Genomic DNA, 14,606 nt, shown 5'->3' with positions numbered 1-14,606 from the left:
AAGCTGTGGTTCCAAGTAATGTTAATGTTATATTGTCTTTCATTACAGTAACACTTATATTGCAGTCTACAGGTGAAATTATGATGTAATAACGTTTGTTATTATTGGTGGGATCTTTTCCACTTTATCCATTCTAAAATCTGGAAGACTGTGCATTTATTACCTTTTTTCTTGTGACTAATTCAGTGAAATGATGCATTCTAAAAACTGAAATGAGACAACAATGATAAATATTTATTTCTGTAAATAAGACAATTATGATAAACTGTTTATTTCTGTGACAATCCAGACTGTCTCAGAAAAGTATGTCTCGAATGTATGAGTAAACATTTGTGAAGTTTTATTAATGCATTAATAAACAACCATTACTTAATAATGCTGTGGTCTCCTTTTACAAAAGAAAGAAGTATGAACCTGAACACACCTGAAAATTCATATATGTCTGCAAAGAAGCTGTAAGTCATTAATGAAAAGAATAAACATAGGAAAAACCCTTTGCCCTAATACAGAACTTCCACCAGGATATTTTCTGTTCACAAGACAAGGCAGCACTTAACAGACTCAGCCCTTACCCTCCCAAGGGGAAACATATCTGCCTATCTCTTGTCACTACAGATCTCCAGACTGCACAACCTCAATGTCCTGACCACTCAGAAAATATTTTCTTTAGCTCTCAGTCAAGTCACTGCAAAATCATTAGAGAAACTGCAGTTAAAGCATAAATAGCCATAGACCTTGAACTTGTTTGGAGGTTGGTTCTAGCAGGGGGCAGGGCTGCTGTATACCCTTGACAGATGAACAGCACCATCTCCATGGGGGGAGATCACCCTCTTCAACCAGGCTGCAGCTTTGGTAGGGATGCACATGGAGCATTGAGGAGGAAGTGGATGCCCACCAGACCAGCTGGGTCAGCTCATTCGACCTGGTCATCAGTGGGGTGGCAGAGATTGCAGCCAGACTGCCCTCACACCCAGACCCCCCCCAGGTCTGGGGGTCCTGGTTGATTAAATATGAGCCAGCAGTGCCCTGGAAGTCAGGAGGGCCAGCCCTGTCCTGGGATGCATCAGGCACAGCATCACCAGCCAGGCAAAGGAGGGGATTGTCCCACTCTGCTCTGCACTGGGGCAGCCTCACCTCAAGTCCTGGGGGCAGTTTTGGGCACAACAATCTAAAAGAGATATAAAGTTTCCAAAGAAGGTCCATGAGGATCATGCAGGGCGTGCAGGGGAAGCCATACAAGAAGTGGCTGATGTCACTTGGTTGGTTCAGCCTGGAGGAGACTGAGGGGAAACCTCATTGCAGTTTGCAACTTCCTCATGAGGAGGAGAATCGGGCACTGATCTCTTCTCTCTGATGACCAGTGACAGGACCCAAGGAAAATAAAGTTGTATGAGGGGAAACTGAGGTTAGGCATTAAGAAAAGGTTCTTTACCCAGAGGGTGGAGGAACACTGGACCAGGGCAGTGGTCATAGCACCAAGCCTGACAGAGTTCAAGCAGCTTTTGGACAATGCTCTCAGGCACATGGTATGAGTCTAAGTGTATCCTGTGCAGGGCCAGGAACTGGACCTCAGTGATCCCCGTGGGTCCCTTCTAGCTGAAGATATTCTGTGATTCTGTAAGACCTGGAAGTAGCAATACTTGATTCCCTGGCAAGTCATGGTGTTTTCACCTGCATCTGAGGAGGATATGGGCCTTCAGCCCCAAGAATGGGCAAGCAACCACTGTAATCTCACACCTCCACAGCAGGGTCACAAGCTCAGCATGCTACATGACCACTCTCTCCATCCATTTAGCAGTCTAAGGTTACAAACAGTACCCAAAAAGAAACTTTAAAATCATGTTCAATAAAATACTGTCTTGTTTCATTTCTTTTCAACAAAAAATGTTACCATATGTAATTGAAAAGGGAATTTCAACTATAAACAAGCAGTCTTCATTGCAGTAAGGTCCTGTATTCCAGAAATCACAAGGTCTGAGCTCAAGATTAAGAAAGGCATCACATTTAGGTTCCTGCATGTGACCAAGGCAATTCGGCTCTCATTTTATCAGTAAAGTTCTGAGGTGAGTTCTTTGCCTAAACAAAGGGATCTAGTGCATGTGAGTTACTGTAGAGGACACCAAGTGGTCTCTATCTCCCAGCGGAGGATGACACGTGTTACCTCTAGTTTGTCATTTACACCAGGCCCACGCAGCATGCGGACTGGAATTCCAGGTGAGTCTCTGATGACACAGATGCCTGCCTTTAACCAATTGAATCAAGCCCTTTGCCAATGAAATTCATGAGGCCTTGGTTCATGTGGATGTCAGAGAGGGATACATGCACATCTCAATTTATGTGCCCACATTACAAATTTCACCTTTATCTCTCTCACAGTAACTCAGTGAATGCTTCTAACACTAAAGTCCAAGGCTTTCCTGTACTGACATGATCCAGCTACCAATCTGTCCATTTGTAAAAGGGCACTGTAATTACCCTCACAAATGACATGTGTATAAGTTTAAAGGTTTCTTGTCTTAATCAAAGTAAATCTACTCATACTCCTGAACATCTGGCTGCTGTTTTTACTATGCCAAGATGTTAGGCTAGTGTATAGCATGGGGTTCTTTTGTCACTACTGACCTACCAACAAAGGAAATAATGACACGTGACACAGATTCAGGGAAAAATCCTTAAAAATTACATACTACAGTAAGATTGGTGACATTTTTCCTTTTCACTAGGAAAAATGTATTAAAATCATTCTTACAGTAACTTGCTTTAGAACTTCATGTCAATTAGGTGCTGGAAGGGTGAGAAAAGTTGTAGCAGGTCATATGTCCTTATAAGAGTTACTCACCTTTTTATATATACCAGTAAACAAACACTTTGATGAATCATACACAAGAAGAAGTTTGAGAAGTTACACTTAGGAGTTTTGAGAGCTACACACAGAAATTGTCTTTGACACATACTGGAAAAAAAGATCCATATGACTCACTCTAAGGAATTCCCAGTGATTAAAAACTAACCAACAAAAATATTTATTTGCATCATTCGGAAAAAGAAATCTAGTGCTGATCCAATGCAACTTGACAGGCCTTTGCATTACTGCAATTGCCATTTAACATATCCTCATATAGCTTTCGTTATCATTTGTGACAGAGGGTAAAAAATTGTCTGCAGTATGCAAATTATATTATTATAGGTCTAAATACACATTTAGAAGTTAATTCTACTCATACAAAATATTTATTATTGATGCCTGTAAACTGATAGATGCTTTCAGGAAACTCTTGAACTACTGCTTTCCACTTCAGTATTGGATACCATACTAATTTAAGGGAAAAAGAGAGAATTGAGTTTGCATTGGTACACCCATTTACCCACATAAGACATAGGATTAAAATCTGTCTTGTTCCTCAGTTTTTCTTATTACTTTCACTTTTCAGTCAAGAACACTGGACAATTATTTTCAAAGAACTTTAAAGAATGTAGTGTATAGGCAGATCTCCTGATGCAGAACGAGAGAAATTTTCTCTGGTTAGTGAAATTATTACTAATAAGACACTTCATACCTTGAAAGAAGGTATGTATATCCACAAGATATTACAGAATATCTTGTGTCAAGATGAAGATTTCAAATTAAGAAGAAGGAAGTCAAGTTTTGTCAAAAAAAAAAAATAAAACCTCTCTACTACTAGAGGAGTAGATACCCTATTTGACACAGCCAGTACTTGTTCTTTTTTACTTCTGAGGAAGGGAGTTGGGAGCAATCAAAAAGTCCAAGTCAAGTATTTATTTAGAATTTATGGTCAGGCAAAATATCTGGCTACATAACAAAAACAACTCAATGACAAAATTCTGCCACACCAATATGTAAAATTTTTTATTTTCCCCTTTAATCATAGTGCCATTTCAGGCATTACAAATTAAAGATTTGTTTCTTAAAGAATTCAAGCAATTACAGGAAGAAAACAGCATTTTCATAGGTTTCACAGGGTTGTACTTCCATCTGCAGGCACCCAAGTACCTTCAAAAGTCTTGAAGACCTACATCAAATGTAGCTGCCTCACTGACAGACTTCGGATCTTCCAAACAACATGTCACTTCTTGCAGATGTCAATGAAAGGTTTGTTCTTTACCTGCAAAACAAATCAACCCTCAAATTACTTCTGTTATAAAAGTTCACTTAAAGTTTTTATTTCAGTCTGCTTGTAACTCTTTTCTACTCCATGTTCATGCCACAATTTGGATTCTTTTTTATTATAGCAAACAGTTCTGTTTTCATTAATCATAAAGACTTCATCTAAATTTTTCCTACTGTGTGTCAACACAGTAGTAACATCTGTTCAAATGCTGAGCTATGTATCCCCATATCTCAATAAAACCCCAGCGTCCTTCGGGACAAATGCAGTCCACAGTCCACCAATTGTAACAACTGCATCTCCCTTCTACAAGTCATTATAGGAAGTTTTCTTCATCTGACAATACAACTTTTACTCATAAGAGGGCACATATTTCAGCAGTGGCTTAAAAAATTCAGGACTAGGAAAATCTTAGATAGACATGAACTGTCTGAATACTCAGTTTAGCAGCAAAATGTTGAAAACCACCTGCTCCAAAATACAAGCTCACTGACACTGTAGGATTGTCGGTTTGTCATTAGAAATTTATTCACAGGCCACCTTCTGCCATTTTTAAGTATCATTCATTTTATTTACACATGCATCTTGTCAATCCCTCTGGTTTCTGTGCAGAAAAACAGGGCTGAAATTTTGGTTGAACTAGGTGATCTCACTGATTTCTGTACAGGGACCTTCCTTTATCCTAGGAATGTAAACATCTGAAAGTGTACAGATTATCAAAATTTGCCACTCTTAGAAACACAGGTGGTGGGAGAGGGAGGAAAGTTAGTAAATTAGAGCTGAGACTTTTGAATCTGAAAGCAGGTTTTCAAACAAACAAAGCTTTCATCTTGAGGATAAATAGAAATATATAAAAAGTAAGATCAGGGAAAGCTGATTTTGGTCATATATTAGTTAATTTTTATTTTTATTTTTTCAAAGGACAGAAATTTTTAAAGTTTAAAAATGCCTCCAAATGTGGCCAACACAGTAATCATGTGGACATACTTTTCCATAATAGGAATACTATTTCTAGCAGAACGACAGCCCAATGGTCTCAAAAGTAACCTAGTATGTCGCCTAATTAGATAAGATGTTTACACAGAAAATTTCCCCACACTTGGGGTCTGGAATGTGGTCCAGTAGATATTTTCTCCTAGCATATGAAGTATTTGAGGATTATTTAATCATAAACATTGAAGGGCAGCACACATGGATATCCTTCACATTCATCATTCATTTCTATTAATTTCTCCCCAAAACCAAACACCAAAGATATTGATAATAAAAACTGCACTGAGCTCATTGATGGTTTTGTAGTGGAAACTTTTGCATTAACAACTCAAACATTGGATTAAGATTTTTACCAAGATGGAAATTTATCAAGATTGTTCTCTTTTATTTTGAAAACATGGAAACATATCTCTTTTTCCTGAAAACAAATTTAAAACCCTTTCCCTTTATATGGTACTGCCCAGGATAAGATGTCAAATACCAGCCGAGAAGTTACATACAAAAGTTGTGCTGAATTGCAGACTGTCCTTTGAAGGTTTTACCAATTCAGCAGGCCAGTTTGAAGGAAAATGTTTCCTGTCAAATGGCTTATCAAAAATTTCATAGGTGATTTTACGACTTCACTCACTACAAAAAAATGCACTTACTGGCTTTTCAAGTACAACTGGGTGATCAGGAAGAAACTCTGGTTTCTTCTGAGAGAGAGAAACATTTGAAAGCTTCAGAAGGAAATCTCTGCTGTATTGGATCCTTTCTGTGAATATACAAAATCACTAAGTTAAACATTCTTGTTTAAGGGACTAAGATTGGAAATTCAGAAAAATTATTTGGTAACTTATAGAATGGTAGAAATGCTACACGTGGAATATAAGAATCAGTTTTAAAAACAGAACTAATTTAGGTCTTATCTGACATCAGGAAATTCTGAAGTAAATTACAGAGCATTACACTAACTGTAGCAAACTGACATAGTAAATCAACACAAAAGAAGAAAAAAGTGAATCCAACCTTACACCAGACTCCCTGTATCTTGCTCTTGTGGGAACTCAAAATGTCTCTCAGACATTTTTAGAGGTTCCAGGCCTTGGTCAGAGGCATTCTAGACCCTGGCAGACAACTGAAAACCAGCTGTGATTTTGAGTTTGAGCCATGGAATGAATTACCAACTTTGGAGGTGGAACAAGCAGTCACAAAAGGTTAGATAGTATAGTAAAAGTAGTTACAAAGTAGAGGGAAATTTTTTTAGTATTGTACAGGGGGGTTTTTACTCTTGTACAGGGGGGTTTTTACTTTGTACATGGGGGTCAGAAGTTCTAAGATGGAGGAAAGTGGGCTGATCCTGTTCTTCCTCCTTCTTTTTCCTTACCTCCATGTTCTTGGTGATGTTGGCACTCACAGATTGGTTTAGAGTAGAAAAACACTTGGCAACGTAGGTAGTAGGTATTGGGGAATAATGGTAAACATGTTATACGTAATATATCTTACAAAAGATAGCAGCAGCCCTGGGCAGAGGGAGAGACGAAGAAGACAGCAGATAGAGAGGATGTCAGGGTGTGTGTGTGCCTCTGCCCAGGCCGCTGATCAAACAGCCGCAGTCCAAGAACATAATCTGTTAGATAACTAGCAATAAACTGCCTTGAGACCGAACAGCTAAAGCCTGCGGAGTTTTTCTTTGAAAGCACGGGTTGGAGGAGGAATTTCACCACCACATGAGATCCCAGAGCAAGGCTGGGGATCTTACAGTTCTCATTAGCAGAAACACGACAAACTGGTCTTGAAACTCACAAGAAAATCTGTTTATAACTCACTCCTAAGTAAGTGGCACCTATTTCTAAGGGACAGATAACAAAAAAGGGACAGATAACAAAAACAGAATATCTCTTTTCTTGAAGCTAATAAGTTAAATGTCTTTCAACACCTAAAAGTAATGACAAGATCTGCTGCACGTAAAATGGCAAACAGATTAATAGCACTGAAATATTTTTGAGGGGTTGTGTTGGATCAACAAGAGTCAGAGCCTCTGCTCAGAACATTAAGGTTTCTCATTCAAATTTATAGCACTATGTCTACCATGGCATAGCTTTGGATACAGCATGTCTAGCAATGTCTGTATTCAAGCTGATATTCTCAAACAAGAGCAGAAACAAGATGAAAGGAATTAGGCAAAGAAGGAACAAACTTCATCTCTGGTCCTAGATGAAGAAGATGAAGAATCCTTTAGGAATGATGGGCTTCCTGAAAGATTGTTACACTTTTATTTTATGTGTCGTGGTTTGACACAGAAAAATAATTTTTCTGGAAGGAAGAGGTCAATTTGGATATTGGCCAATTGAAGGTGGACACGCCTCTGAGAACACAGAGGGGTTAAAAGCAGAATTCCCAGGAGAACTCTCTCTCTTTGGTTCCACTCAGCTGCAGTGCAGCCTCTCCCCTGCCCGGCCGCGGCTGGGTGGGGAGGGGAAGGCCCATGGCCTGAATGAGGTGGACCCAAGGGTGCAGGGACTGGAACCCCCTGCAGATGGAAGGGTGGAGAAACCTGGGATGTCTCTGTTCCCCGCCAGAGTCTCTTGGCAGCGGCGGCTTGTCAGCAGTTCATCTTGAGGAAGGAGAAGAACAAGGCGGGGGCCGCAAGGTGCTCAGCCGCCTGTGGGAGCCGGAGAATCCGGGCAGAGAGCCAGCCAGGGAGTCGGGACTTTTAACCCTTCCTTGATAATTGAAAGTTTTGTGAAATTTTTCCCCTCCTTGGTTTGAAAGAGAGGAAGAGAGACAGCTTGGACCCTGGGATGTTAGAAGGAAAAATTCTAGATGGGAGGGGGACAAGGAGTGGCTTTTGGATGGACTTTTTCCTTGGTAGCCACTGACTGAAATCAATCTTCTCCTTCAAGACAGACTGTATTCTGGGAGGATGCCAGTGACCCAAGAGACCTGCTTCAGCTGGGAAAAGACAGAAGTGGAGCGAACAGAGAAAAGGAGGGGGTTTGTGGTGGTGCCCCCTGTCCTCAAAGAAGGAGAAGAGAAGATCTCTGTTCTTGGACCCTCGGCCCCAGGGGGAAAATGGGGGGGAGGTGGGGGGACTGTGGTCCCAAAGATGAAAAACTGAACTGTTGTTTTTTTCCCCCCTCTTGGCAGGGCATCCTTGAAAGGAAAAATCCTAAAAGCAGTCTGTCCATCCATGCATTGGTGGTGAGAGCACTGTGCATGGAAAGGAGAAGGGTCACCACAGCAAACTTTTTCTCCGGGCAGTGCCATGTGTGACATGGAAGCACAGGATGTGCCAGCTGTGTTTCCTGAGGGTCTGTGGCACAGGAGAGACTCCTGTTCCCTCGATGGACTGGGTATCGATTGTCTGGAGGGTGGAAACCTGATTGGGGTCCAGATTGTGTCTCGTTGTGGTTTCTTGGAGTTGGGTGGTGGGAGGATGAATGCTTTGCAAGGTTTTCATTTTGATCTTTGTGTGGTTTGTTTTTTTTTCCCCTTCCTTTTTTTCTTTCATAGTAGTAGCTTAATAAAGTTTTTTTTTTTCTGTTACTAAGCTTGGGCCTGCTTTCCTCTGCTCTCGAGTGCATTTCACAGCATTCAATTGAGAGATTGCATTCTCATGGGGGCACAGGCATTGTGCCAGTGTCAAAACATGACATACTGTCACCTGATGGACAACAGTTTTTGCTTCTCAGCTTATAGGATGTTGAAAAGAGAGAAGCTGATAACAACTATGACATGAATTTTTTCCTGCCTCTGAACACAAACAATGCAGTAAGTGGTGAACCTAAGGGAGGGCATATGGCTAACTTTGAAAAAAAAACAGTTTAAAGAATATGAGCATACTTGAAAACTTTTATCTTGTTTTTACCTCCCCTTGATTAAAAACCTATGAAGATTATGACTTCTGTAAGGCCTTTGACACAATCCCCCACAACATCCATCTCTCTAAATGGGAGAGATATGGATTAGATCGGGGGACTGTTCACTGGATGAGGAACTGGTTGGACAATTGCATCTGATCTCATGTTGGAACAAGTGCAGAGGAGAGTCCCTAAGTTGATCACAGGGTTGGAACACCTCTCCTATGAACACAGGCTTAGATAGTTGGGGATGTTCAGCCTGGAGAAGAGAAGGCTCTTGGGAGACTTTGGGGCAGCCTTCCAGTACTGAATGGGGGCCTACAGGAGGGTTAGACAGAGACTTTCCAAGGCATGTAGTCATAGGAAAAGGGGCAATGACCTTAAGCTCAGGGACAGTGGGTTTAGGTTAGATAGAACGAAATTCTTTATGGTGAGGATGGTGAGGCACTGGAAAAGGCTGCACATAGAAGTTATGGATGCCCCATCCCTGGGAGTGTTCAACATCATGCTGGGTGGGGCTTTCAATAACATGGTCTAGTGGCAGGTGTCCCCACCCATGGCAGGGGGTTAGAACTTGATGATTTTTCAGTCCCCTACAACCCAAAGCATCCTATGATCCAAAGATTAGTGGCCATGTCTGGATGTAGATCAGTGAGTGACGAGTGGCATCCCTCAGGGTTTCATGTTTGGCCCAGCAATACTGTTGAGTATCTTCATCTATGACACTGGGATCAACTGCACCCTCAGCAAATTGCAGGTAACACCAAGCAGAGTGGTTCAGCTGACACACCTGAGGGACAGGCTAGCATCCAGAGGGATCTGGAAAAGCTTAAGAAGTGGGTCCATGGAAACCCCATGCTGCAGTTAAGAACTGCTGAGACATAATTGAAAGCACAGCTCTGCTGAAGAGATATCAAATGGAAATTATTATCTTGAGCCCAAAGTACAGCTGAACATAAACATAGCTCTAGAAGGAATTGTACTGTGCAAGGAAAAAAAAAGAAAACAAAAGACTTATTTGTAAGCAGTAGCTGAATAGTAAGACTTCTAGAGTTGTGTAACACTAAAGGAAAAGATTACAACTATCTAGCAAACAAACAAAGGCCCTTTGAAAAGAAGTGTGAGAAAAAGTTTGACAGTGTGGAGCAATTAACCACTGAAGATGATCCAAAGTATTGGATTATGCAAGAGACCAGGATCTGATGAGAAGCTGTTCAAGATCTTGTAGAACAAAACAATCTCTACCCACCACAAGCAGAATCAAGGACAAAGAATCAGAAAGACACCACCAAACAGATAGAACTTGATAAATCTTCCATTTAACTACGTCCAAAAAATAAAACTCTCTTTTCTTTATCAAGATCAAAAATAGAACAAATTAACCTCAGCTTGAAAGAAGATACATGGAAGACTTATTTTCAAATCAGTAACACACAACAGAACCAAACTAATGCTCAAGAATCTGAGAGATGGTAACCTCAGACTGAAAGAAAATATAAAAGCCTCATAAAAACTTATTAAAGTTCTTTCAAATTTTGAGCACAAAGAGCAAAAGATCAAACTACATCTGCAGAGATTACTCAAGAATTGGAAATTACAGATGGTTGCCTGATTACAGGCAGATACAGACAAAAGAAATTGTCTCAACAAACTGGTGACCTTAACCTGGGTCGCTGATGCAGTTTCTGTGACATGTTTAAGAATGAAGAATTATGTAGGAAACATGGCAGAGAAATACTGTGAGAATGCATTTGAAATCGGAGATTATACCTTAATGAAAAAAAAAAAGAAGAGTAAAATTTTCATTTGGTTAAACTATCATTTCTCTGTGAGTACAGTGGCAGGCAGTACAGAGACAAAAACATAAGGATCAAACCTTAAGGACAGTACTGACACAAAAACAAATAGTCCAGGATTAATCATAAAAAAAATTAATTCATATCTAACCACTCAAGTGCTATTCTTTCAGAACCACTGTAGTAAGAGCAGGACAAGGAAGCCAAAATGCTGAGTTCTTAACTTGATTACATTCAACAGTCTGTATGCCACAACTGAACCCTGCAGCAGGCTAAAGGATGCAACTCAAATGTGTAGTTTTACACTCACAAGCAATCTATACAAACCCAGGATTTTGTGTGAAGAACTTTTTTATGTTTGGGGTCTGTTTTTTCAGGGGATTTCTTGCATTTTTTTGTTTGATTTGTTGGCTTTGTTTGGGATTTTTTTAAGACAGTTATATTCCTATATGCAAGCAGCTCTACCAGTGGAAGTTTTCTACCTCAGTTATGATCAACTTTTACACCTTCTCTAGAGTGTTATGTGAAAAGCAGAAAAGTTACACACTGCTCTCCAAACTAGTTGAACAGTAAAAACAAAGTGCAGCCTACATCACTTCGGAGTTCACTTGTCCTCCATCCAGAAAATACAATCTTGACATCGCTCCCCATGCAGCATTTTACCTTTTTTTGCTCCTGATTCATGTTGTTTTGGTTGACAGAGCATCACAGCTTGAGTTAAGATCTTCACTTCAGTCATTTCAGATGACTAAGATAGGAAGGAAAGTTATGAAGCTTATCTCCTTCAAGCATATTAAAAAAAGGACATATGTTTCTTTGTTAAAAGTAACAGTTGTAGCACAGTTTAATTTGAACATGTAGAATGTTACTCTTGATTACATACAATAAAAGGAATAGTTCAATAAGACAATACAGATGAACATATTTGAGAGACATATTTTACACAGAATTTTGAAGTGCTAGTCTTTAAAAAGAAAACAATTATCCCTTCCTTTTCTATTACCCCATCGAGAATGCAGCCACAAGCTGCTATATTTGGGAATAATAAAAGCAGGAAGGACTTTCTTTAAGACCAAATGATGAACTTGGATTGTGTCACTTAGCAAAAAGAAGATGGTCGAAGGTATTGTTAAAAATACTTTCTATATGCTGCATTAAAGAAAAAATTTAAAAAATGTAAAAAATACAGATATACTTATATCAAACAAAGGCAAAATGCAGCTACATGTAGCTAAATACTGATGAAACTGAATATTACAACACTGATGACCAGAGGTTTATTTAAAAGGGAGTCGTTTGCTCTTCTCAGTAATTACTGCTCAAGAGACAAGTGTAAGTGTTAAGTTCCCCATGTTGGACCAAAGATAGGCTCCCAAGACCTTGATTTTTTTTTTAATTTTTTTTACAGTCAAAGGCAACTTGCAGAAGCTTAATACAAAAAAGAAGGATTACTGGGTTACTAAAACTCATCTAAAATAATAAAAAAATAAAGTAAAAATTAAGGAATTTGATCTAACAAAAGCCCCCATCATCAACGCTCTGAAAATACATTCAAATCAGAATCAACAGAAAGTCAAATCCAGGCTATGCAACATGAAGCATTCAAGTTGGAAGACTTCAAATTTCATTTTCCAGCAAATACCTACAACCAATTTCAAGTCTGAAAAACATATCCATACCATGTTCAAAGTCAAGTACCTCTAGCAATAAAGCATAAAGTTTTATGATGTTTGCTGTCTCAAATGAATTTGCGCATGTGCTAACAAAAAAAAATTCTGATTTTATTATTTACACATAGTAAGTGAAGACAGAATACATGTACTCTATGTTTAAAAGAGCTGACTTAAACTCAATGAAGACTAAAGAAATGCCACACAGATTTTCATAAGAATCTTAAATTCCTAAGCTGCACTTTTCAGCTATTAGTGCATGCAAATACCAAAGAAAGGCATTCCTGAAACACGTTATTCTTTTCAACAGTTCTAACACTGCTGGTTTAAAACACTCAGTCAAGGACACTCCAAGCTGGAAACAGCTTTCATTTGATTACACAACAGATCAGTTGACCTCCAATTTACAAATAATAATGTATTTCCTCAATACTCACCCAGTCAACCTTACTCTTCAAACATACTTCAGTGCTGCTGGGTAATTCAGTCGGAATGTTTAATGCAATGGGTGATGCTGGTGAGCATAAAACATTAACAAAAAATAATTTCACCACAGCATTATTTTGTGATACTTGCCCCAAGAACATTCCTTGCTGCACAGAGATTATACAGGCATTTATGCACAACTTAGAAGCTCTACATCACCACAGGACTCCTTTCTGTTTCTTCCATAAATTTTATACAAAGTAAAAATATATGATGTCACTTAGCTTCAGTCCGCATCAGCACAGCCGATGATTTTCTAGCCACCAAAAGTTTCTAACTTAACAATAACAACTGTAATACTGAAATATCTAGGCTTTAATCTATAGAAATTTAAAATTTTAACCAAAATATTCACATCTGACATAAATACTGAATTTTTCTTAAAGTTTTTTGGGGTTTTTTGTTTTTAATTTGTATGAAAGCTAGATAAGAACAATGCAGTGCAGTATGCTGTACCTGAGGCATCAGTACTTGCAATAAAACCTAAATAATCTGTTAAATTGTGTGTATTTTATGTTTTCAATAGTAGGATCAGCCACCCCAGGAAATCCAAATTTAAAAGAGAAGCCTGATCCAGCTTTCTGAAGCTACATTTCAGATGCCAAGCTAGAAGAGCAGTACCACAAAGCTCTGCATAAATCTAATACTGTTTAAATTCAGATTTTATCACAGAGATTATGGACTAAGATCAACACACAGCAAGGAATTTACTCACTGTATCTTAACAAAGTAATTTAAAAACAAAACAAAACAAGACACAATACACATCCTTGTTACTTCCTGAAATATAACACAAACTTTGGTAAAGTGAACTGCACCTTAGCCATGCTACTCACCTTGTTTAGAAGACAGTTGATGCACAGGTCGTGCTGGCTGAAGGGATTTACCAATAAACTTTTTTGCTTCTGTAACATTTTGAAACATCGCACTTCAAAAAAGCAGTTGAAATCATTATCATTCAGTTTGACATATGGATGTTAAGTAAAAAGAGCAATCAACCTACTCCTTGTTAGTTGTATTTGACAAGGCAATATTATATCTGGGCAGGAAAAAGCAGAATGGTACAATGCATAAATTTTTTAGATGATTGAATGTGCTGGACAAAATTTGCATGAAGACAGAATCAGACACTTCTCTCATTTTTCCTTCCAATTGAGCTACCCTAGCTTCTTCTTAAGAAGATTCTTTCCCTGTATGTCTATGTATGCATTTGGAGAAAAGAGATGGGGACATGATGGAAATACAGGAGTTTCTAACATTTTAGTTCAATGGGTTTTTAATTAATTAGTATCAGCATACCCCTTATCAATCTGCACAGGAGTTCCTTACATATCTATATAAACTTACAAGACTGTTTTTTAATAGCTGCTTTAGTTAAATTGTGTATCTCCCCACTCAGTTTAGCTATTATAGAAGCATCAAAACCTGCTAAGGTGGAGCTAGGCTGAAAAATCTCACACTTGAAGTAAGCAATCAGTTGGAAAATGCTCATTTGTAGTATCTGTATCTTAATGTATCTCCCTCTCATTCCCATCTCTTTTGTGAACTGATTTTATGATTTAAAGGAAGTTCAGCTTTTTTTAGAGAAAAAGCATACAAGAAAGAACACTGCCACAATAAAAATGATACTTTTTTTTTCTCCGAGAAAGTTTACAAGACAAGATACTAATCGTAATAGAAAAAAAATTCAAG

At 38.8% G+C, this 14,606-nt stretch overlaps 1 protein-coding gene across 1 annotated transcript; it reads right to left on the bottom strand.

The window, feature by feature from the left end:
- Positions 1-3,770: 3,770 nt before the first annotated feature.
- Positions 3,771-13,838, bottom strand: C1H8orf88 (chromosome 1 C8orf88 homolog). The gene is made up of 5 exons (XM_077786024.1): positions 13,751-13,838; positions 12,866-12,942; positions 11,422-11,506; positions 5,768-5,874; positions 3,771-4,124 (listed from the first exon to the last, which is right to left on the bottom strand). The coding sequence occupies exons 1-5, from the start codon at positions 13,836-13,838 to the stop codon at positions 4,086-4,088; spliced, it is 396 nt and encodes a 131-aa protein (XP_077642150.1). The 3' UTR covers positions 3,771-4,085.
- Positions 13,839-14,606: the final 768 nt, after the last annotated feature.

The sequence above is a fragment of the Lonchura striata genome, chromosome 1 (assembly GCF_046129695.1).
Source record: "Lonchura striata isolate bLonStr1 chromosome 1, bLonStr1.mat, whole genome shotgun sequence".
Classification (NCBI taxonomy): Eukaryota; Metazoa; Chordata; class Aves; order Passeriformes; family Estrildidae; genus Lonchura; species Lonchura striata.
This window is presented reverse-complemented; position numbering and strand designations above follow the sequence as displayed.

What these genes read in the sequence shown, in the direction of transcription:
- C1H8orf88 (XM_077786024.1), bottom strand. Translation starts at nt 13,838, where the DNA reads ATGTTTCAAAATGTTACAGAAGCAAAAAAGTTTATTGGTAAATCCCTT. An exon ending in TGAAGAGTAAGGTTGACTGG is followed by an intron (nt 11,507 to 12,865) that starts GTGAGTATTGAG and finishes TTCCTATCTTAG; the next exon opens with TCATCTGAAATGACTGAAGT. An exon ending in CAGTTGTACTTGAAAAGCCA is followed by an intron (nt 4,125 to 5,767) that starts GTAAGTGCATTT and finishes TTTGTTTTGCAG; the next exon opens with GTAAAGAACAAACCTTTCAT.